The sequence below is a fragment of the Cnephaeus nilssonii genome, assembly GCF_951640355.1.
Source record: "Cnephaeus nilssonii genome assembly, chromosome: 17".
NCBI lineage: Eukaryota > Metazoa > Chordata > Mammalia > Chiroptera > Vespertilionidae > Cnephaeus > Cnephaeus nilssonii.
The window spans coordinates 25,583,834-25,609,608 of record NC_137088.1 but is presented as its reverse complement, the minus strand read 5'-3'; the positions used below and the strand labels follow the sequence as shown (position 1 = coordinate 25,609,608).

The 25,775-nt window shown below is 45.9% G+C and overlaps 1 protein-coding gene and 1 pseudogene across 5 annotated transcripts in view; both read right to left on the bottom strand.

The window, feature by feature from the left end:
- Positions 1-25,775, bottom strand: part of NEK11 (NIMA related kinase 11) — a 385,217-nt gene that overhangs the window by 253,100 nt on the left and 106,342 nt on the right. For all 4 annotated transcript variants that reach the window (XM_079795662.1, XM_079795661.1, XM_079795663.1 and 1 more), the window contains 2 exons: positions 12,952-13,112; positions 2,933-3,020 (listed from right to left, as the gene is read on the bottom strand). In XM_079795662.1, coding sequence (XP_079651788.1) covers positions 2,933-3,020; positions 12,952-13,112 — 249 coding nt within the window. The remainder of the gene's footprint in view (positions 1-2,932; positions 3,021-12,951; positions 13,113-25,775) is intronic.
- Positions 19,812-21,252, bottom strand: LOC307113758 (dnaJ homolog subfamily A member 1-like; annotated as a pseudogene). The gene has a single exon. The product of its transcript is annotated as a dnaJ homolog subfamily A member 1-like (transcript).

Here is a 25,775-nt window from a genome sequence, read left to right as displayed (position 1 = left end):
GAAAACCATATAGAATGAAGCTGTTCTCATTTTAGTGTGTAGGCAAGTTCTCGATAATTTTAAGAAACAAAAATTTAATCTTATACCTCAGGAATGTTTTGTTTGAATTATAAATCGGGGAGGGTGCAAACAATAAGAATTTCAAGGCCTTTGGAAGCAGCCTAGGTGCCCGTCAGCAGATGACTGGATCAGAAAACTGTGGTACATCTACACAATGGAATACTATGCTGCCATAAAAAGAAGGAATTCTCATCATTTGCAGCAACCTGGATGGAATTGGAGAACATTATGTTAAGTGAAACAAGTCAGTCAATGAAAGAAAAATACCACATGATCTCACTCATTTATGGATAACAAAGAACATTATAAACTTGAACAAAAAAGATAGATACAGAGACAGTAAAGCATCAAACAGACTGTCAAATTACAGGGGGAAGGTTAGGGAGAGGTGGGGGAGATAAGAGATCAATCAAAGGACTTGTATGCATGCATATAAGCATAACCAATGGACGCAAAACTCTGGGGGGTGAGGGCATATATGGGAGTGGGGTGGGGGGGCAATGGTAAGATATGTACACATATAATACCTTAATAAAAAAATTGGAAAGGGAAAAAAAAAAAAAGAATTTCAAGGCTTAAGGCCTTCGAAGCCAGGGTTCTCAAAGTGCGGTCTGGACCCAGAACATCAGCATCACTTGGAAACGGTTAGAAATACAGCTTCTGGGGCATGCGCTAGATGTGCATTTTCAATGCCCTACGAGTAATTCTGACGCAAGCTCAAGTGTGAGAAACACTGATCTAAAGGCTTTAAAATGACCTGGACTATATAGAGGAGACTAATACTATATAGAGGAGACTAATAAACTGAACTAGGACTCAAAGGGCACCTTCTACCTCAGGATCTGTTGAAGCTACTCAATGCTCACTTACTCATTCTCTCCACGTCCCAGTGGTATAGGAAGGACAATTATCACTGTCCCTGTTTTAAATAGAAAGAAAACTAAATCTGGGGTTGGGGAGGGGATCAAACCGATGCCCACAACACTTTCAGGGCTACAAAACGCACAGGCTGACCCGAAAGTGAGCGAAGCCCAGCTCAATTCACAGACGTGTCATTTTCAGGCGTAAGGCTCATCCTCTGCCATGTTTAAGTTTAAACTGTCCCCTGGATTCTGTTCACATTCCGACATATATTAACGAGCACGGCGATTAATTAGCGCTATGACTATAGCTGGCGAATCTCCCAAGATGTCATTACAGCAAAACAGATACTAACTACTTGAGCAATCTCATCCCCTATACAACTACGTGAGGAGATTTCTTCGAGGCTTCTATGCGCCCGGAGCCTGCAGTGAGGGTGCTGCGAGTACCGCCCCAGAGGGGTATTTCAAAAGCACCCTCCCCCACGTGCCTCCCCTCGCTTCCTTCCACACACCTCTTAGCTACTAAGCTTTCACCTTCCTCTGTTTCCTAACTCACTTACCACCCATTCATCTGTCTTCCAGCTTCTCAAACTCACTAGCAGCTGTGGCCCGCGCCCACCGCCTCTCCTGTTCCCTTTTCTGTCACTTTGGGGAAATAAACGTGTATTTTTACTTCATGTTTCTAATGCTCATTTTTATGAAATCATACAGCCCAGAAGGGAATTTAGATATCATAGCTCCACTCCAGTGTTAACTTTTTTTTTCCAACAGAATCCATCTTTTTCTTTTTTTTCCCAATTTTTTTTATTAAGGTATTATATGTGTACATATCTTAAGAATCCATCTTTTTCAAGACATAATATTATATGTAGAAATCTAATTTGTAAAACAGATAAGAGAGAAACCATCTTAGTTGAAGCTGGTCAAGGAGCAGGATCTGCAACTCATCTCTCTTAAGTCTTTAAAGTCTTGGTTCAATGCCTCTTCTGCATCAGACACAATAAATCACTGGAGAAGCAGAGCCGAGCAGTGCAGACCTGGCTTCTGTCCTAGTAGCTTGGTGCATCTCCCCTTTCCCAATCCTAGGGTTCCCCAAGGAACCCAGCATGAAAATCACTGACACAATCTAACTGATGTCCAGGGGAAATGGACTTGGCCAAAGGAAAGCTTCTTTAGTCTTCGAGCCCATTCTTGGGAGTTAAATGCGCCTCAAAGTGTCACTGATGCGCAACTGACCAGCTCTCAGGGTGACGGTGGGGAGGGAAAATCAGGGCGCTGTGTGATAACTGAGGCTTCGCACACAGAGATTGGAATAAGCTAGAAAGAGGCGACACGTTGTGCAGAGAGCTCCTAGTAAAACGGTGGAAAATGCTTGCACCCCTGAAAATGTCATGTTTATGCCTGTCACTCCCTTGGAAGAGATGGCTTTTGGTCAGACAATTCAAAAAATTTTAAATGACAGTTTATCATCCAGTGCTAGACGTTATCATAGTTGGCTTTTGGATTTCAAAAAGTAGAAACTAAGAAATAAGGTTTTATTCTTGGAGTGCAGCAATCTCATATATGGATACTGATGATGCTAAAGAAATTTCAGCTTTGTTTTCAGACCCAATCTCTTCCAATAACCGCCTGACCTTCAGTGTGATGGTCTCTCAGCCTGACCGAATGTGCCCGTTTCTACAGGAAGGAGGTGGACAGACCTCCCTTCAAAGAAACCTCTAAAACTGACAGTAAGCTCTGCTGGGCCACCGCTGGGTCACAATAAATCACTGAATTTCAATGATTTCATCCTCAGAGACTGAGGGTCACTGACAATAACAACTAACAATTCTTCTCTGAGAATCCCGGGTCCCTGGCCAGACACCGCCTCTGTTGGCCTCAGTTTCCTCCGCTGGAAAATTTGGGGGCTGCACTGAAATATCCGTGAGAGCCCTACGCTTCCCATTTCTCGGATGGCCCACTGGCGTCAGCAAGTATCACCATAGTTTGGGATGAAGAAACTTACTCACCTAGAGAGGTGCCACCCAGGACGCTCTCCAAACACCTGACCAGCGATTCCGTATCACTGCGCTGCCAGGACAAGACAGATTCACTTCCCTGTAGAGAAGAATATTTAATTATGTGAAAAACGTTCTTGCCACATTTAGGCAAAACTAAACACAGAAAAATCTGGTTGCAAAATTATTTTACAGTATGATTCTGCCCCACCCCCTATTTTTTAAAAGAAAAACATCTCTCCACCCCATCTCTCTCTCTCTCTCTCTCTCTCTCTCTCTCCTCCTTCCTTCTTTCTTTCTCCCTCTCCCCCTTCTCCTTTTCCCTCTCCCTCTCTAATGGGAAGAACATACACTAAGATGGTAACAGTGGCTTTGACTATAAGGTGGGATTATGGGTGATCTTTATTTTATCCTTTGTGCGCTCACGCCTTTTCTAAATTTTAATAATAATCAATATGACTTATTTAACTTATAAAATGGTAAATGCAATTAGAACAAATTAAAAAACACAGTTTTATGCACTCTGTAATCTACTCAATACAGCAGGAACCAAGTGAATATTTTTTTCCTAGAGAGTGTCTCTACCTGATCTTCCTTAGAAATGTATGATCTTCAAGGAGCCATAAATCTAAGAACTGCCTCAACGGAGGTTATTTACCTTAACCCTCAGTAAGAGTCAGGCACCCCCATGAGTCTGACTGTATTTGATAACAAACATTACCTTTAACACAAAGTAAATAGCTGTCCTTTACCCAGGAGGCCGGAAATATTCAAAACAGCATCACAAAGCTCTGGGAAAATGGAATCTCTTAATTACTTTCAGGTCTGTGGTTATTCTGAGAGAAATTAATAATTTATGGTTCATCTGCTCCATTTCAAAACAATATAAATACAGTTTATATTGCAGTAATTTTGGATTTTAGAAAAAATGTACTGTAGTACAATAAACTACTCAAAGCAGTATCTGAATATGTTGGGCTTCGTTTTATAACGGCTGGTGGGGTTCGGGCAGCCACTTTTCAGGCATGTGGTAAAACCAGTGTCACTTCATGTTCCAAATGTACCGGAAAGGCCGTGATGAGGAAGGCATGCCTGGTCGCTGCTGGTCAGGGAGGCCAAAAGCATGAGTTGCAGACCCTGGTACCCAGCCCAGGATCAGGGAGGCAGGTACCAGGCACAGAAACAGGAGAAGAAAAGCACGTTTCTCCCTTCTTCTGCACCTTGTGGTCTCCAAACTTAACAGGGACAGCCTCGACCAGGGAGGAGCTTAGCAGAGACACCCCTGCTGCAGGGAAAGCAAAGCACACGTCGACATGTGCAGTGATGATACCAACCAGGTAAGCCCGGGTTCTTCCACCGAATGTGCTGGCCTCTGCCAAGCAGCTCGGCTTCCTGGGTCTTAGTTTCTGCATCAGTGGACCTAGATGGTCAGGGAGCCTTCCTGCTCGAACACCCTGTTCGTCAGGCGAAAGAGCGAGATGAACAGGGTGTGGTAGGTTGTTTCCAAGGATGGCTACAGCAATCCCTCCCATCCCTGTGCTCCTATTTCTCACAAGAGGTAGAGTCCCTTTTCCCACTGAGTTGGCCCTGTAACTTACCTTGGGCCACAGAATGCAGCCGAAGGGGTGCTGAGTGACCTCTGTAACTAGGCCTTAAAGAGACCATGTGGCTTCCGTTTTTACTCTCTGGAGGGCAAGGACTACATAAGGAAGTGCAGGCTATCCTCCTGGAGGGATCATGGCGAGAGGCCCCCGATCGTGAGAAGCCACGTGAAGGAAAACAGAGCGCCCCAGCCAACAGTCAGCACCACCTGTCAGACATGTAAGTGAGGCACCTTGGACCCCAAGCCAAGCTCTCAGCTAAACGCAGCCACGTGAGTGACTTTAAACAGTATCAAGTGGAGCAGAAGAACTGTCTCGTGAATCCAGACAATTCTCAGAATCATGAGAAACGATAAATCATTGTTTGAAGCCACTCAGTTTTGGGGTGTTTTGTTACACAGTAAAAGATAACTGAGATACTAAACAAACTGAGGTCCCTGACCAACTTTTCTCTATTTTCATGTCCCCAGTGCCCAGCACGGCCCCTGGCACATGACAAATGCTGAATCTGTGCAGGCCTCTTCCAGCGTCAGTGATTGGCAAGGAGGTAAAACAAGAATGGCACCGACTCTGTGGGTACAGCCTCCCAATAGACGGGTTCTCCCCTCCTCAGAGTTCAGCAAAGTGGAGGAGAACATCCTACTTCTTAATTCTGTAGCCTTGGTCAGTCCATTAACCTCTCCAGGCCTAGGTCTCCTTAATTGTAAAGTGAGGAGAATAGTGGCCTCTACCTCACACAGGGCTCTTATGAGAAACAACTGAAACAAAGATCCTTTGGTACATTGTATGGCTCGTTGGTAACACCCAATGAATGGAATCTGAGAGTTGGATAGGATAGAAGATGGGACGGGAAAGGGACAGACACATAAAAAATGAAAAAGTTCCAGTCACTGTGCCTGCCACTGAGCATGGAGATGCTCAATAAGCATTTGAGTTGAGTCAATGCAACAGAAAAGCAAGAACCAGAGACAGGGCTGTAGGAAGCACCTGCTGGCTGGCACATGTCAGTAACATCTTCCTAACACCGAGGTTAGGAAACGCTGAACAGGGTGTGTGAGGGAACAAATAATCCTAATAATATAGAATGAACGATTCAATGAATGAATGAAAGTTAGTCTTCACTAACTTTTATTAAGGTCTTCTATGTGCTATGTTGTGCCAACTCACATGTATTCATTTATTTAAACTCTACCAGGTATGGAGTTTTTCTCCCCATTTAACAGTTGAGAAAACTGAGGCACAAACAGGTTCCATAATATGACTAAGGCCACGCAAGTAGTAAGAGGTGGAACAGGCAGTGAGTCTCTAGAGCCTGAACTCTTCTTAGCCACTAAACACACATATTGTGGAAGGCAGGGCTCCTCAGCCAGAGGAGCTCGTGACATTGTTGAAAGAAACAGGGCACACACTCACGAAGGAGGCCTAAGAACAAAGCCTTGGTATACAGGAAATATAATGCGGCCCGGAGACAAGGCACAGCCACAGAGGCCTGGGTGGGAGGGCTGGGTTCTTCATCAACAGCCTCCAAATGCAGGTTCTATTGGGAGTTTAAGCAGAACGTGGGTTCTCAACGCTCTCCTGGCAGGGGGGCTGACTCCCAAAGGCTGGACAGACATCAACGCAGACACAGACAGTCACAGCTACAAAGTGTCCTCCGTCTCCGTGGCTGAGAGCTGCTCAGAACGAGTGGGAACGGTTGCCTTCGGGGTGTGCTGCGGGCCTGACACCGAGTTCTCTGTCTGCTGAACAACCCAGCAGGCGGAGACCTATAAATGTGTCCAGAGTGGACGTAAAAATTTCCATGAGGGCCCCAGCCACAGCAGGGGCTCCGCTTCAGCTCACTCGCACCCACATTCAAGGGTCCCTTGTGTCAGTGGATATGAGCCAGTGCAAGGGCTGATTCCTTTCACCTCTTGGTTACCTCTCTTCTCAGAGACATTCCACAGGATGAAGCAAACCATACCGAACCCTCTTCCCTGCTCACCCTCAGTCATTCTGGACTTGCCTCGTTTTTTCCTGAGGGACCTCATTTGAGGCACCCAGGATCTTCCTGAAGCTGAAAAGTCACACACGGGCCACGAGCAGCTGAAAAGTGGTCTTGATGCAGGCTAACGACTTACCTGTGTCATTATGTGTATATGAATATCAATTCTTTTTTCCCCTTTTTAAGACATTATTGTTGAATTTATTTGGGGTGACATTATTAATAAAATTACATAGGTTTCAGGTGTACAGTTCCACATCATCTGTATGTTGTATTGTGTGTTCAGCACCCCAAATCACCTCTCCTTCCGTCACCATTTATCCCCCCTTTACCCTACTCCACCTCCCCCATACCCCTTTCCCTCTGGTGATCATTATTCTGTTGTCTGTGTCTAGGAGGAGTTTTTTTCTTTGCTTCATCCCTTCACCTTTTTTTCCCCAGCCGCCCAATGCCCCTCTCCTGTGACAGCAGTTAGTCTGTTCTCTGTATCTCCGAGTCTGTTCCTATTTTGTTTGTTAGTTTTTTGTGCTCAGGAGGAGCAGATTTGGATGTGGCTGAGATATTAGTTCACTGTGGACATGCTCAGTCCAGGACGTCTATCAGAAGTCCACATGGCCCCACTCTGGGCAGCCTGGATGTGTGAGTCTAGACGTCTGAGAGAGAGTGCTGAAGAATGGAAGACAGGTATGTGGGAGCTGACCATCCGTGGACACTATTTAAGTACGTGAGACTGTGAGAGATGCCCATGCAGGTGCGACTGGGTCTGTTTTGTTCACTACCATAAATCCAGTGCCTGGAACACTCGAATACGTGGTGTGTCATTGATCCGAGCAACAACCCATCTACCTTCTTTTCTGCAAGTTGCTTTACTAAGCCATTGTCCACTCTCCTTCAAACCACATCCACAGACAGCCCTGAAAAATGTCCTAAGTTCCAGAAACCAAAACACCAAGGTGACCTGATCCATTTCCTACACACTCAGGGGAACCTTCCACATCTCGGGCTGATCTCCTTAGAAGCCAAGCCCTGCGTATTTGCATTCATACTTCATGGGAAGACAGAGGATGCCGCTTAGCACAAAGCCATCGGACAGAGCGGACGGCGGCCCTGAACTCGGCAAGCTGGCCTCTGACTCCTGTCTCACTGCAGATGGCGGCCTCTGCCAGGAGCGAAGGCTACGGTGTGTGTTGTGATGGAGCAGAGCCACATCTGTAAAACTCAGGCTGGATGCAGGGCCCCTGGCTCCGATCACAGCGAACACCTCTGTCACCGAGTTCGGAGCCACTGAGACGTGACTGTCAATGTGTCCATTGCTAACACCTTGTTTACTCTGCATTATTAAAACCTCTAACTGCAGCTGGCTCTCGTTAATGCCCCAGGCACAGCAGTCAGTATCTGTGGGGCTGCTTCAGGGTTTCCAAGACATTCCTAGGTGTCCAATACAGAATGCTTAAGACATTTTGGGCTACAGGTTGGACGTGTGAAGGATGGGAGAAGACAGGCTGATAGAGTGGCGCCATGACGTCCACCCAGAACACGGGCGATGGGTTTTGAGAAGCGTATGAGCCTACTACTCCCCTGCTGCAATAGCTCTGGGGTTCCCACAGGCGGAGGGAGGCTGCCTCCAATCAATCCCCGCCTCCCGGCAGCTCAATCGCTTTCGATTAACTGCTTATCTCCTCACACGCCTCATGCCCAGTAGTCGAGGGAAGACAGTCCTGCAATTCAAGGAAGGTTTGCTAGGAATAAACGGAGAAAGATGTTCATGTTCCAATGGCAGCCCTCACGATACGCACGTCTTTATTGCCGATCACTATTTCTGACTCCAGTCCAGCTCTGTTCCTGTTTTAAACATGAAACGCTCTCAACTCGGGCACTCACTTCTTGATTGAAATGTCAGGCCCAATTAATTGCCTGAAGTCCCTACCTCATGGTCTCCTCCTTTCTCCACCCTCCCCTTCTGCCTCACCATCACCCTCTGTCTTATTTGAATTCCAGCCAGAGTCTCGTTTGATGCTGCTCGAGACCCATCCAAAGGTTGTTCAAGAATTAAATGAAGTGATGCGGCTGTGGCAGCCACGAGGTGTGCTGCTTAGATAGCTATCTTCAAGAGGGAGCCTGCTGCACGCTGCGCAGTGGGCTGACGGCCGCCAGCTGCTGCGTCTTAGGATCCAATGCAGTGTCCACACCAAGGCCACACTCCTCCCAGGCGTCTTAGGATCCAATGCAGTGTCCACGCCAAGGCCACACTCCTCCCCAGCGGCTCCCGGCCAGTGTCAGCACGGTGGGAATGACAGAGCCAGGACGTTCCTGGCGGGTGAGGACTTCTCTACTTGCTATGGAACCGGGACACATTTTCAGAATCACACCCCAGGCAGAGGCCTCATCCAATCCTTCCTTCCCTTCCATCCTTGTCCTCAAATACACAGACTGGCATTGGGGCTTGAGGTCTCTAGCCTACCTCACAGGCATTTCTCTTGTTTCTAATTCTGTCTTGTTATCGGCTTCCCAGAGGATCTGAACGGACACCGCATGTAAAGTACGGGGCATAGAATGAAGGCTCCAGAAATGTGAGCCGTTATTGTTATATTGCAATTCGATTGAACTGATGACCCCACCCCCAGAGGACACGCTTAGCAGCACCTACTCTCCTGACGACCTGAGCCGCGTCCTGGGCAGTGTGGGCCTTGCCTGGACCGCATCCATTTCTCTGCTCTGTGGCACCAGTCCTCACAGGTCATTCCTGCTTTTCCTAATGCTTCACTGCAGAGAATTTCAATACCCCTGGAGGGTGTGGGGGAAACATATTGAAAACTTCAGCATTAGCTGGGAAAACGGGCCTCTGCAGCGCTTTATCTCAGCAAGAACAAACATCCTGGTCTTAAGAGCCTGAAGGCAAGCATCGGTCAAGGCCACACTCACTAAGCAGCCTTTCCTGAGGGAGTTCTGTGGCAGGTCATTACGGTCCAGCTGGAATGGAGACTGCTGGCGCACGTGGGAGGGGAAATGATGATCAAGGCAGTAAGGGGAAGACGGGAGGGTCTACCCAACAGTCTGCTGCCCTAACACATGTCCATGAGAGCACACGAAACCCTGACAGTGACAGGTCCCATGAAAACCGCTGGGAACCGTTATGATGACAGCCACACACTGATTCCCCTGAGATCTCAGAGGCTGGTTCCAATTCAGTGACCACAGACCTCACAGAAAAGCTACCAGCATTATGACAATGGCCGGGATAGAGGCCTTATTGACGTTCTACTGATTGCAGCAAAGAAGCAGCTGACAATCACCAGCAATTAGCTACTTAATAAAACTGTTTTGGAGACAGTGCTGCTGAAAAGATGGTCACAAGGGACCAGCAATCAATCCCAGCAAAGCCCACAGCTGTTTTCCTTTTAGAAGACTCTTCTGCCATCGAAATAAAAACTGTGAGACTTTTGGCCCATCTGAAGAAAAGGGAATCCCTTTGAACTGAATACTCACCTAAGAGCCACAAGTGTGGCTCTAAGTCAAGCATGTCAAACTCAAAGGGTAACACAGGCCAAATAAATGAGGCATGTGGCCCGCGGGCCATGATTTTGACATGTTTGACCTAAGTGGACCCTGGCACACTCAGGGGTGAAGGGCAAAACAGAGGAGAGCAGAGAAGAGGTGAACCCCAGAGATGGCCACAGGTTTCACTCAATTCACCAAGCCAACAGCCAACAGCGACTGGGTCTCGGCACAGTTCTGTAACTGTAATTTGTGTGTTGCTAATAAAATAACCTAAAAAAGCCAGGGTCGACCCCATCACCAGCTCACAGCCAACACCTTTGAGGAGGGGGAAATTAATCTAATTATGAGGAAAAACAAATGGGGTTGTAATTACCTGCCTCTAATACAACTTTATTGTGATTTCCACTCTAGGGGGATATACCTTCTGTACTAGAAAAAGCACTGCGTTAGGAACGTGCCAGGTCTGGGCCTGAAGCATGGCTCTGACCCTTCCCTCGCTGTGTGGCCCTGGACAAGTTACTTCTCTCAGGAATTCAGTGTCCTCTTCTGGAAAAAGGGATCAGAACAATGACCCAACAGGATTTTGTGAGACAAAATACCATCATGGATGTGAGAGAGCTTAGCATCTCATCCCAGCAAACTTATTTAAAATCAACCACGGTCTATCACATCACATGTGACAGATGCACAGCCCAGAAAGCAACATTGCTGCCCTATATTTATCTCTGGCCCTAAGAAATAAGAAGGGTTATTTCTTATACTACTGTTGTAAAATCTCACTTTAACGTGAAAGAATTTTGGCAGTATCATAAAAAGGCCATAAGATGGTTGGATAACTTCATCATCATAACAGCAAATTCTGGAGACTATTCTAAGTACATGACATTGATTATTCCATTTAATCCTCAAAACTACTCTGTGAAGTTGGAACCATTATTCTCCCATTTTACAGATTAGAACACTGAGGCACAGTGAAGTTTAGTAACTTGCATATGGTCACATAACCTGCCAGGGACAAAGGCTAGACTCGTACAGGCAGTTTGATTTCCAACAAGAATGCCAAAGATGGGACTTCCAGAGTGGCTAGCAAGGCGCTACTTCTAGACTGTGGTGGTGTTTGCCATATATTTTATTCGTGTGGTTTTCTGAGCCAGTTTTATTTTATTTAAAAAAAATTTTAAGTAGTAAGATTAATAACTAAAATTTTACCCCTTGATGCTTTCGGCAAAAATTGAGTACATATGTTACATATCATGAGTTTTGCCACCACAGGCACAGAACAATGGTTCTGTAATACGGTAGTGACATTTGTCTCAGTTGTTTTGGACAGTGGCACAGAAGCAAATGGAAACTGCACTGTAATATGTGGTAGGAGGTGCTGTTGTTCACCAGAGTCCATTGGAAAAAATGCAGAAACGGAATAAGGCAAGTGATTTTATTCTGTCATTCTGAATAGCCCCACTTGACTCTGTATTTTCCTCATTTATTTGTTTTTCTCTTCATGTGTCTGTCTCTTAATTTCTCTCTCTTGTCCTTTCTTTTCCTCTTCCTTCTCCCTTTTCTCTCATCCCTTTCTCTGCTCAGCCTCATAGCCATGCTGTGCTAGTTCCTATCTCCCTGCCTCTCTCCTTTTCTTATACAAGAACCTGAGAACATTTCTTGTTTGTTTTATTTATTGAATATTATTATATACTAGAGGCCTGGTGCACAAAATTTGTGCACTGGGTGCAGGGGTTGTCCCTCAGCCCAGCCTGCACCCTCTCCAATCTGGGACCCCTCAGGGGATGTCTGACTGCCGGTTTAGGCTCGATCCAAACCAGCAGTCGGACATCCCTCTCACAATCCGGGACTGCTGGCTCCCAACCATTCGCCTGCCTGTCAGCCTGATCACCCCCTAACCACTCCCCTGCCAGCCTGATGGACGCCTAACTGCTCCCCTGCCGGGCCAATCGCCCCCAACTGCCCTCCCCTGCCAGCCATCTTGTGGCAACCATCTTTGATCACATGGGGGCAGCCATCTTGTGCAATGGTGTGAGGGTCAATTTGCATATCACCTATTTATTATATAGGATTATTTAGTCTTCATTAAATGGTTGAATGGCTTATGTAAACCTTCTCTCCACTCCAGCAACCACCATCCTGAATTATGTGCTTATGGACACAGGTGCCCATTGATTGACCTTTATTTTACTATCTTGATGGTTCCCAGTCAGTAAAAAGCTTCTGTACCTTAGGAAGTTCAGGGCTGGAAAGGTTACTAATCATGGCCTAAGAAGAAAATGAAGTATCTGAGCATAAATTGCCCAAGGTCACGTGCTTTCTCCTCACTCACCTCCTGCTCTTCCCTCTCCTGCAGACACAGCACAGAGAAATCACACGCCAGGGCTGTTTCGTGGCCTATGGCCCACATGAGGCTTAGTCTTGCTATCGTTAAGGAGACCTATGGGAAGGGCATTTACTCAGAGGCCTCGGTGCTGCATGTCAGAATGGGCCCTCAGAGGCGAACACTAACCAGGAAGATGACCCCTAAGTGAAGATCTCTGGGCCACATCCCCAGAACTAATTGGTGCATCGAGACGTGACTCACAAATCTGATTACCAGGAAGGCAAGTATATTTTCAAAACCCCTTTTCCCTGCTAATGAGACCTCTGCATTGTTTGTTTAAAGCTGTATAGGGGGTGCTCCTCAGTGTGTTTCTCCCGCCCTACTCCCTAATAAGTACTGGCTACTCCAGCCCTCCCCTCATCAACATGGCCCAGACCAGATTCTTCGGAATTCCAGGGGGCCCTGCCTGCCCCTGGACCTTGGAAACCAAGACTCATCACAGGCAGCCTTTACAATAAACCCTGGTCCCCCCTCTCCCACTTCAAGGAATCAAGACTTCCTTCATTGTCTCGGGGAGGCACAGCCCAGACAGTCCACCTCTTTTGGGGGCAGCCGCCCGTACCTGTTGGTTTCCTCTGCAATCAGGCTGGGGTCCCTGGTCCCTGACCTTGGCCTCCAGTCCTGCCAACACTGTTCCTTCTTCCTCCTCCTCACTCTCTTCAGAACAGGAGTCAAACGTGTCAGCGTAATACTCCTCAGCTACACGCGGGTCTTCCGGGATCCCTGAGACAAAGAATAAACAAAGATCACGTCCCACCAGTCATTACAATTATAATGAGGCTCGGATCCCCGGAGTTTCCCCGAGAGATCTATATTTTGTTTGTACTGACAGAGCTCCCCTGGAGTGTAGAGCTGAATATTAGCTTCTGAAAGGAACTGGTTGAAAGTAATAAATACTCAGCAAGTAGGGGAAGGGAGAAGTGACTGTGTTTGCAGCACATTTTTAAGACGCAGGAATAAAACCAATAAACAAGAAGAAACGATCTCCTCTAACATCTTTGGGCCAAGATCTTATTACAAATGAGGGGACTCAGGGGCAGGAGCGGGATAGGCGCTTGGCTGCAGGACCCAATTACTCACTCACATGAAGTTTTACAGAGGCAGTTGTAGTGGAACTAGGCCAGCACGCGTCCTGGGAATTTCTTTTTTAAAGAAAATATTGGTGGTGAGACCACGCAAGATGGATGGGGTATAGAGCAATGGCATGTGGCCAGCTGAGGAAAAAGTTCTGAATTTTTTTCTAACAAGCTGTGAAGGCTTTGAGATGAAGTTTGCTCCAGGGCTCTACTTACTCAGACGCATTCAGGCCACTTATTTAAAAACAAAATGAAAAGAAAAGAAGAAGAAAAGATCACCTACTAAGCTGAAGCCAAGACGTGGCTACCCACGTTATTTGATGTAATATGATTATTAGCTAAGAATGCAGCTGGTGTTTATCATGGTCTTCAGCCAAGTAAGACCAAGAATGGATCACAAAAAACCACAGTGATGCTGTCAGCTCCACTTGGTTAATGGGGGCCTAGAAATGGAGAAATATCCCTGGAGATGGGAGGAAATGACACAATGACACCTTAGCACAATAAAACTGTGGGCCTTGTAAATAAATTCTTCTTCTAAATTTAAACACCCAGCACGGCTTTTCATCCTATTGTTGCCAATTTTTGTCTAATGGGGAAAATATGGAATTAGGGACCAGAGAATCAAGGTTTGAATCTAGCTGTACCCCCTCTTAGAGGAGAACCTGGACAAGGGATTTGAACTTGCTGAGCTCAGATTTCCCCGGGAAAACTGACATAAGGATGCTCAGCAGGGTAGCTATGAAGATTCAATAATAGGATTCTTATGAAAGCATCTGAAAGAGGAACACTTTACACAAATGTTCACTTAATTTCCACATCTGTAAAAACGGACTTTAAGTGAACTGATTCCATATTCCTTTGAAAGTAAAATACTAGTGACTGTAGAATTCCCTGACAATGAAATCTGTTGAAAGCTTTGCTATCGGCGGTTTCCCATAAAACCTAAGAGGCAGTGCTGAGGAGTCAAAACTCGTTGTCTCAAAAGATAAAAATTACATATATTCAACACTGCCTTTGCCAGTTCCTTGGGAAGGGGCGTGTCGCGAATCTCATTTCTCCCAGTAACTCAGACACAGACCGTTTTCCCTTCAGATCACTGAGTTTCAGTTAAGCACCAGATGAAATAGATGGTTTGTACGGGGGGCAATGTTTCACAACATTCTTTATTTGACTCACACTCACAACCACAAGTAGGTCACGGCAAGGGAAATATATGAAAATTTAAATCTACCCAGGGGCCGCTTCAGGTCCCAGCTTTTACCTCAAGTAGGGACATATGTTCGCGGAATGGAATGGCGGACAAAACCATATGACTTCCTACCTCTCTTCCTCCCCCTCCCACTCTCCTGGAATTTCTGTCACTTTCAGAGAGTCATCCATTCTCTCTCTCCCACTTCCTCGCCCACCCACTCAGTCTGTCTTTTGGACAAATACTCATTCATATTTTCTCCCTCTTGCTCTCCTTCTTTCTCTCTATTCATTCCCCCCTCACCAACTTCGGGCAGGAATATCTGCTTTCAAACTTGACTATGATACAGTAAGAAATATTTATACATAGAAATGTGCCTATATTTGTGTATTGTATATAAATATTTTTATGATTGAAACAAAGTTTCATGTATCAAGATTTACACTATATCTGACACACTCTGGTATTTTGCATTGTATTCAGTTTGTTTTTAAATCACAATTGCAACTTGCTAAACTGATTTCTCCACATTTTGAAAAACACTAATTTATAACGCTGGCTTTGGCATAAAAACACACATACACACAAAAACCTGCATTTAAATCAAGCCTCTACCATCAGCTTCAAAACATTAGGCATTATTTAAACTTTCTGCACTTCAGTTTTCTCATCTATAAAATGGGGATGATAGTACCCATTTCATAGAGTTGTTGTGAAGATTAAAGAGTATAATGAATGCACAGCACTCTGCACCTTAGTAATAAATGCTACTCACCAAGATTTAACATAAAACCCTGCACGTGTCTAATATTTCTTCCACCCCGGGAAGAAACATAAATATTTGATAATCATGAGCATATATTGAGTTAAAATTTTTAAATACATTTTAAACAGAATCACTTCTCAAAATCCACACCCAACTCAAACAGGCGATAAGGAACACCGCCTTTCTCTGGCCTCCCTTCTGCTGGCTCCAGACGGACCCGGGCACTCCACCTCTGTTCTCCCTTTGTCCTTCCTGTCCATTGGCTCCCCCGGGCTCCCTCCAGGTGCTCAGCGGGAACCTCTACAACCGGGGTTAACAAACTGGTTCTGTAAAGGGTTGGGTCATCAAAATGTTAGGTTTGCAGGTTATACAGTCACTGCCATAACCACCCAGCTCTGCCGCCTGAAAGGAGACACAGACGATGCACAGACAAACGCATGTGGCTGTGCTCCAGCAGACCCTTCACAGAGCTGGCCGTGGGCCAGATCACGCAGCATGCCACACACACCAACCTTCCTCCTGCTCACATGGCTCCTTGTGCATGTCTTAGTCCCTGTCCCTCACTCCCCAAGGGTCCCCTCCCTGGAAGGAGAGAGAGGAAGGAAAGACAGGCCAGGGAGAAAGTGCCATTCTACCACATATGCCTAAGTCATGCAACGGACTGGGAGGAATCCAGCCCCAGTTTTTCTTAAGCACCATTAACTTGGTGCAGCTCAGAACAGGGTTCACTTTCAAAGGGAAGAGTCAAAAGAAATGGAAGTGTGCCCTAACTCCGTTCACCACGCCGTGTGCTCTCTGTCCGTGGGCCCGTGCGAAGCCTTCTTAGGCTAAGGCTCATTTCCCCTGTCACTGAGGGGAAAGTGGTCTGTGATAAATAGCTTTAATTTCCTCGCCCCCTGAAGTCAGCCTGTAACACGCACTGAGCGGCATTCCCATCTCCACTGGGCGGGCAGTGACGGGGTGCGCTGATGAAGTAACCCAATACTGGCTGCCATGCTGGAGACAAAGAGAAGCAATCACCCTGTTCTGGGAAAAGGCGGTTCTGTCACCTTTCAATTAAGACCCAAATCAATTCCTTCCTGTAAGACGTAAGTGAGCGTCGGGAGCAACTACAGGGCTTGTTAAAACCCAGAGTTGCTGATTCAGTGGGTCTGGGGTGAGGCCTGAAAATGTGCATTTCTAACAATTTCCCAGGAGATGCTCGTGCTGCTGCTCCGAGGGCCCCACTTTGAAAACCACTGTTCTAGGATGTGACTAGTTCAATTAAAAGTACCATCAGATACTACAGAAGCACAACAATAACACATACAAGACTCTATAATATCTCTTCATCTTACAACCTTTGTATGTTAGACAAAAATAGAAATAACTTTATTTATATGAGATTTGTGTCATTGGTTGTCTCAACCACTCACAGTCTCGGTGGAGTTATAGAGGACTATTTCCATTTTACTGTTGGGGAAAAACAAAGCTTTGAGTCCGTATCCCAAAGTTACAACACTTTACAGTTTGTAAAAGCATATTCATACTCATTGTTCCATTTGATCATTGCAATAATTACTCACGTTAGACCAGGACAACATTTTAATCTCATTTTCCAGAGAGTGAAAGTGAGGCTCAGAAGGAACCAATGTCACACAGCTGCATGCATGATGGACACAAGACTAGAATGCAAATCACCTAACCCTTATCTCTTCCCCACCCAATTAGTGCTGTGTTATGATCAGCTAGAAATTTTCCCCTTTGCTCGTAAAACCAGGTCACAGACAAAAGTCGTGATTGCCTTCCCCTTAACTCTGAAAGACGTTGAACAAGGGATAGACTTTCGATTTATGAGATACAAAAACTGAACTTGAACTGTCTGCAGAGAGTGGGGCCTACTGAACACCAGGGGCCCTCACTCAGGCTCAGCCCAGCTGTCACTACCCTCCACCTCCGACGTGCTCCAACTGGAGCGTGCCACCTGCAGGGCTTGTTAGACACAGGCGCCTGGCCCCACGCCCAGGGTTTCAGACCGCTAAGTCTGGGGTGGGGCCCGAGATTCCACATTCCTAACGATGCTGCTAGCATGGCACACACTCTGAGAACCACTGCTCTGTCTTATAGGACCTTCAGGGGAAAAATGCCATGCTAGTGCAATTGCTTAATGAAAAATTCCCCAGTATTTATTCATGATTGCATTAGCTCTTTAAACCTTTTTAATGATCAGGAAATGCATTAAATTTTTTTTAAAAAAAGAGAAGAATGAGACAATAACTTTGCCTAAAGGCAAAACCAAGTTTCCTTTAAAGGAATTTCATTATATAAAAGGAAGATCTCAGCCTGGGTACCCACACCTTGAGCAAATGCATGCAAAGACTTTAGCAGAATGGTTCTCAAAGGGTGGTCCCCAGAGCAGCAACAGCATCGCCTGGAATCCTATGAGAAGTGCAGGTTCTCAGGCCCCCCAGACCCAGTGAATCAGAACTGGGCGAGGGCCCCGCAGTCTGTGTTCTAACAAGCCCTCCAGGGATCCTGACGCACACTGGAGTCTGAGAGCCAATAATTTAGGACAGTGGTCGGCAAACTCATTAGTCAACAGAGCCAAATATCAACAGTACAACGATTGAAATTTCTTTTGAGAGCCAAATTTTTTAAACTTAAACTTCTTCTAATGCCACTTTTTCAAAATAGACTCGTCCAAGCCGTGGTATTTTGTGGAAGAGCCACACCCAAGGGGCCAAAGAGCCGCATGTGGCTCGCGAGCCACGGTTTGCCGACCACTGATTTAGTACAATGACTGGCACCTAATATCTGCTCAAATGAAAGCAGTTTCTACCGCACGCCCAGTAGGGAGCAAGCTCCTGGAGGGCAGGAGCCAGGCCCATCTGTTTACCATGGTGTCTCCACCCCGTGGCTCAAAGCAGACACGCATTCTTACTGAATCAGTGAATGCCTAAGTCTCTAAGAGATAGGACTTTCAAAGTAGCACATAGTATGGTAGGTAAAGAATTTCCTAATCTCTTTTTTTTTGGGCGGGGGCGGGGGGGTAAGAGAAAGGAGGAGGTGGAGATAGAAATTTTTCTCCCTAAGAGTCCGCTCCCTTCCCTCTTTCCCATGTACTGTGAATTTATATTTCAGATGGAGTCATAGCTTTGAACAGCAAAAAGGTCTTCTTTATACTCACGTTGCCAGCTCTATCCCACAAGCCTGCCAAGTTCGAGGACTCGGATGACCCAGAGGGGATGACACTCACTGTTAGACTGTGGCTCCGTCCAGGCCCCAGACTCTGCTCTGGCTGCACGATCGCCCTGCCCTCCTTGCATAGCTAATGACAGTGTCAGAATTAATTAATGTTTGCTGAGCTCGGTGGCCAAGTGACTTGTGATTTGGGAAACCCAATGGACTCACTCACACACACTTTTTTTTTTTTTTTTACTTTGTAATCAGTGTATTAAGGAGATATTCATACATTTCAAGAATTGCTTAAATTCTGATATCCAGATTTAAGCTCATGAACATATGACTTTTAAACATACCATTAAAACTATTCATAATCTGCTATACTACCACCATTAAATTACAATTACTTTGGAGCATCAGTTAAGTGGTTTAAAGTAAGCCTGTAACATACCTAAAAAACACCTTCCTATCTCATACATGCAAATTACTTCTCCATGTAAAGGTCTCATCACTCAACTTCTAAGTTAGCCTGCTCCAGAAGTCACTACTCTAAGGCTTATGGTCCAAAGAGAAGAGGGGAAAATGTAACCAAAGACTGATATTGTATAGTTATATATATATTTTTAAAAGATGTGGCACCACAGAAGGGAATGCAATTCTACAAGTGCAAGCCCTCAACAAGCAGCTTATTATGATAAACCCCTTCTTTGGAAAGGTATCATTTCTATCGCTGATACCACAGTTATATGGCATGTCACCTTCAAGTAACAGTTGAGGCAATAGAATAAATGTAGAGGCATCACAGTGAATCCCGCTTAATACAACTATACACACTAACCCTTCTCTACAAATTAAGTTCTTTGTCTGACTTCCAGTTAAATACAGAATTTTAACTTCATAGTTTAACAATTAAGGGTCACACACCAAAGTCAATACATATATCTAGCATTTCAATCTAAGCTAAATTAATTACATAGCTAAAATTAATTACAAAGTATGACCTAGCAAATGCCAGGGGAAACTTTTTTACAGGTATTAAACTTACCTTGCACACTTAAGTCATCATACATACAGGGCAAAGTCAGAGCTTTTATATTTGAGTGTATTCTTCATTTAACTTTTAAAACACTACTATATTGAATATTCAAACAAAAACAATAGCAAATAGTGAGATTATTATGATTACAGTCCTTCGCTCATTCATTACTGTATATAAAATGCCAGCAGTGAGTGTTATTCACTGGCCCCACTAAGAGGTCTGACACTGAACACCACCCCTAGGATGATGTTCATCACCCTCATATGCTTCTTCATTGTAATGGCGCCGTCTTTCTTGATTTGGATCAAAGTCCACCAGTTCTACCTGGTCCATTTCAGTCTTTTCTACTTCCTTCCTTTTAGGTAGGAGTTTTTCCAGCAAAGAGAGTTTATCAGGAGAGAGAAAGCCATTCTCAGGAAAGTTTACCTTAAATTCCATGAGTAGGCGACCCTTTTCATCTGGTCTACGATAAATTGGCATGCCTTCATTTAATACACACTTGGTATCTCCATGCTTGACAATCTGACCTGGATGAGAGGTGATGACTATGGTGCAGTTGTCAAGAGTAGCTATGGGCTTTTGGAAGCCACACAATGCTTCAACCAGCTTTATGGCCATACACATGAAAAGGTCTCATCAAGTGAAACAGCATGGTCCTTCTTATCTAAAACAATAATAATATCTCCTGGCTCCAGTCCTGGTTCCTGGTCTCCTTCACCAGGAAATGTTATCTTCTGGCCACCTTTCATGTCTTTATCAATATGAACTTCTAGAATCTTCTCTCAAACTATCTTCCTTCTGTTGCAGCTTTTAAATCTATCTTTAGGGCTGATCCGTTCCCCAGGGCCCTGGCACTCCATGCACACAGACTGAATGTGCTGAACCATTCCAGGTTCTATCTGATGAATTCTTGTTTGCATTCCAGTACCTGGGCAATTGGGACAGCACTCTACTGTTCCTTTCTTATCACATCAGCCTTCACATTTGTCACAAATCACATTATTTTGCAGAGCTAGTTTTCTTGTTTAAGACATTATATAAGTCTTCTAAGGTTACAGAGAGCTGATGCACAACGTTTTTACCTCTCCTTTCTCTCTGCATCCCTCCTCTCCTACAAAAAACATATAAAAGATGTCCCTGGGGGGACCCAAACCACCACCTGCTCCACCTTCCTTAACTGCTTGTTCTCCCCCTTTGTCATATAATTCCCTTTTCTCTGCATCAGAGAGCACTTCAGAAGCTTGAGAAATCTGTGTAAACTTCTCTTCTTCATTTGGATTCTTATCAGGTGGTACTTCAAGGCCAGCATCCTATAAGCCTTTTTCAATTCTTCCTGGGTGGCATTGGGTTTGACGCCCAAAACAACATAGTAAGTGGTTTCTTTCACCATTTTTAACAGCCGGTGAGCGGGCCGATTCAAGTGTGGAGGAGCTGGAAAGAGCGCATTGCTGTGTGCAGCTCAGGTAGCCACTGCTCCTCCACCTCTCACCGAGTGTTCTGGAAAGTTCTTTACTCACACTTTTATGACCCTTCTCCCAGGAAGTTAACAATACCCACAAGATGCCTTTAAAAATGGTATACCCACCATATGGGGGAAAGAATCTTCCTTCCTTCCCTAGTTTTCTGAAAGAGTCAATGGGTTTATGATACTGAGCCAGACTGAACACAGGTATCATGAGAACAAACCAATTTATCATTAGATCTTGATGTGGCTTCTCCAAAGACCATGTTCTCTCTCTCATTACAAATTGGGAGCAACAGTGCTCAGAATGGCAGTAGTTTTTATTACACTGACAAGGCAGGTCTCAGAATTTCTTATTTTCCCCAAATGGCATTTGTGGGTGCAAAAAAGATGGCCCTAATTCGTTTTTCAATAAAAACATTTTAAATAAAGATATCATCTTCTTATATGTAGGAAAAAAAACTGATTAATATGCTATCATATTTTCAAAACAACAGGGTTAAAAGACAATGCCTTCAGAAGGCACTTAGATGCAGACATTGCCTATGCTAGGCTGCCTCAGTTTCCCCCTGGGGCTTCATCTTGTGTAAGGTGGGGACAAATTAGGATAAAAATGACAGAAATCGAAGCCCAAGTTAGTGGTGAAGTGTGCTGGTTCTGAGGAAGGAAGGCTGCCTCCCTCCAGGAGGGGTGATGCAGAGTGGTGATTAAGGGTCAGACCAAGTTCACATCTGGCCTCTGCTGCTTATGGGCCGCGCCCTTGGGGATGCTACTTCACTTCTCCGGTCACCGTTTTCTCAGTTGTAAGTGCGAGTAGTGAACACTGATGTCCCACCGAATCTTCTTCACCAGACTCACTCCAAACGTAATTGGCTCACTTGTCTTCCAGCTGCTGTCAGTGTCAGCTGCTGTGTTAGCCAGGAGGGCAGCCATGGCAAAATGTCACGGCCGGGTGGCTTGAACAACAGAAATCTGTTTTCTCATAGTCTGGAGGCTAGAGCTCCACGATCAAGGTGCTGACAGGTTTGGCGTCTCCTTGGCTTGCAGGTGGCTGACCCTCTCTGCACTGGTGCCCCTGGTGTCTTTCTGAGACCTAATGTCTCTTCTCATAAGGACACCAGTCACACTGACTGGGGCCCACCCTAACAGCCTCATCTTAACGTGATCACACCTGTAAAGGCCCTAGCTCCAAACAGTCACATTCTGCGGTACTGAGGGTTAGGGCTTCAACAGACAAATTCTAGGGTAACCCAATTTAGCCCACAACTGTTAACAAGGCTAGATGCTTCCTTTCCCAGACAACTGCTCTCAGATCGAAGAATGACCTTTTCCAAGAAGTTATGTCTCACCTCCCCCTGGGCAGCCCTGGCCAATGACTGACTGACTCAAGGGGGAACCAACTCCGTGGTGTCACTCATGCCCAGAGCTCCCTGTGCGATGGGGCTGGTCTCCAGCTGAGACCACGTCCTTGCTCAGCTCCTTCCATTGTCCTGTCCTGATTTATCCCCCCGCTCCCCCCCCCCCCCCGCCACACACACACATTCAAAAGAGCTCTCCTTCAATGGCACATGTAACAGAGTAACCATCTGAGGAGTGCTTCTAAAACCCAAGCAAAAACGTGTGCTATAATAATACTCATAGTTATAACATAAAATCCTATAAAAGATAAGTGATGTTAATGCAATATGTAAACACCGCTTAAAGAAAAGTAGTCAGAAACCAGCAAGGTCACATTCTTTGATATTATACATGTAATCCTCAGAAATTTTAGAGCACAAGAGAGCCCACACCTATGCATACAGTAAAAGTGAGTCATTTATCAGATATCAATCATATATCAGGCAGCTAAATTTTTTTTATCTCTTGAAGTCTAGTCTACTGGCCCTGCTCAAAATCTAAAAATGCTCCATTGAGCAGTGTCCAGCACACAGTAGGTGCTCAATAAATGACCTTATCAGTACTTTAGCAGGAGAAAAGATTAGTTTTCCTAATAGTTCTCATACCAACTCTAAAGATATTGAAAAATACCTGATAAGAGTTCAGGGGAAGGAAGTGTGATCCCTCCTGCCAGAGACAAGAGGAGAGCTAGAAAAAGGGTAGGGAAGGAGAGTGGGAGGGGTCAGAGCCCATGAGAGGGAGGAAGGTTGCATGCTCTGGGAGATGCTAAACCCATCGAGCGCTTGGTGTAGGTCAAAAATCTGGGTTTGCTGCCTGAACCAGTCAGTGCCAAATGGAGGCCACCAGTCCTCGCACATGAGATAGTGGGAGAGGGAAGCCTGAGCCGCAATTACGAAGAAAGTTCTAAACAGGCATCAGTTTGAGCAAAGCTTCCAGAATCTCCCAGGAACGGGGAGGTCCAAGCTGACATCATGACTGAGATGTGAAAGCAGCATTTGTACATAAAGGGCCAACAGCAGAACCAGAGAAAACACTCTTTGGCAAGAGGCAACCTGCCCTTCAGGGAGACACCGAATTCCAGCACATAGACCAGCATCATTCCTAACAGCCCAGCTTCCATCCTCCCGGGAGCTCACAGAGGTACAGTCTCTCACCTCTGGACCACTCTTCCCCTGGATGATTAGAAGAGAAGGACTAACTGGAACTCTGCTGTTTTGGAAAAGGCATTTTGTCAATTTGTCAACATACATGGGGCTCTATTTCTCCTTTTCAGCGTGTGAAAGCCGTCTGTCCCCCGCTGTGACCCACCAACCGTCTGTCTGTCAGAGCTGGGCATGAGTCATGGGCTGGGCCTGGATACAGTGCGGACGGTGTCCGCGCTCCCACCGCAGCGTTAGGATTGCTCACTGAAGCTCAGGAGTCAGAGGGGGAGGGCGAGCCCTAAGCACAGTGATCATTATTTCCCACGATGACTCACACCCTTTTATGGATACTACGGCCCCTACTCCCTATTCCAAATGGCAGCCGCATCTCTATTTCATTACAAAGAGCCTGCTGTGGGGCTCATGAAAAATGACTGGAATTTTCAATCACCATAACATTTAGTGCAGCCGCATATTTGCTGCGGAACATTCTGAACCAATGTTCAGTCCAGGGAAGAATGCGAACAGCCCCCAGTGAAATAACACACTCATACTCTGAGGGAGAAACATACAGTCCGGATACCGTTTAATGCTCAGCCCTTGCGATCACCTGCCATCTAGGGCCTCTCTCACACCGTACAGGCACTGGAACAAATCTTGCCTAAAGTACGCACTCACCATGCTGCTCCCCTCCTCCAGGGGCTCCCCCACTGCCAATTAATTGAGTACAAAATCGTCAACGTGGCAGACCCGGCTTTCTATCACCCGCCGTGACCCACCTTTCAGACCTGCCTCCTGCCAGCGAATAGGTGGCGCTTAGTTAGAGGTGGGCACCAGCAATTCCCAGCCCTTTGAAAGAGAAGGTGGGACCCCAGACCCTTGAAGTCCTCTGCCCTCACTGTCCTGGATGTAGCAAGGGAGAGGCCGTGACTTCACTCCACCCTCGCCTTGGGGCTCCTCTGCAGGTCCCGGAGTGCCTTCGCATCTGTAAGGGGCCGTTTCCCACCTTCCTTTACTCAGCGCCTACAGGTAGAGCTTTAATAGAAGCCTGGCTCCCGCTCTCCAGCCCAGAGAGGCAGCTCACGGATCTCCCAGACCCTGGCAGTAGAAAATGTTTCCACTGCAGAACAGAGCTCAAGCCCACTTTACTGATCACATCACCAACTGTAAGTGGAACTAAATCTCAAATCCAAACAGTATGTTTACAAGGCTTTTTTTGGGGGGGAGGGGCGCGGTACAGCAGGTGCTTGGTTTTTAATCTTTATGATGCTTTCTTTTCTCACATCATAAGCTATAGGTAACACCAGTACCATGACCTTTCCTAAAATAAACCCTCACAACTAAGGCTAAAATTAGCCATGTTGATTAGCTCAGCCTCCAGCATCACATATGAAGCTGTGAAAAGAAATAATTTCCATAAACAAAATGTATATTCATGACTCTATCTGTATGGAAGATGTTAGGTACAGTACAGTGCCTTTTTAATATACAGCACAGCAGGTTCTGCTGTGAGTTTTTCTTCAAGTGACATCTCTCTGCGTGGCCAAGTACACCAAAGGCTCCCGCCCTCCTCCCCTAAACACACACCCTAGAACCACGTCTGTGATCCATTTAGAAATAGGTTCCCCTCGAGCTCTGGAGTTGGTGCTTTTATCCTATGTGTCAAGATACTTCTCCCTTAGGCAAAGCTGTAATGTTTCTCTGAACTTTTTCTTCTGGTTTGGAGAGCAAAAGCCAAAAAGGGTAGGTCACGTTTGTCTTTTCTCCACCAGGTCAGAGAAACCAATCCCAGCCGGGAAACTCTTTCTCTCGAGGAAAATACAGGGAGGCTGCCCAAAGGCCCTGAAGGAGCTGGAGCAATAGCGGATGCTTTGAGTTCGCTGGCAGAAGACATCGACTTCTGTAATTTTGGGCGACTGGCAGACGTGCCCTGGGCTTTAGGGGTCTCATCTGTGAAAAGGGGGATCCTAGTAACTTACATCCTAAAGGCCGAGTTCAGGTTGCTTTCCTGCTCTAAGGCCTGCACACGTGTGGCAGAGGGTAATGGACTAGGTCGTGTGCACATGAATCCTCTGGGGAACTTGGTGAATCGTCCGGAGTTGGGCCCGAGCGTCTACATCCCCGTGCTCGGGGTGATGGAAGCGCTGCT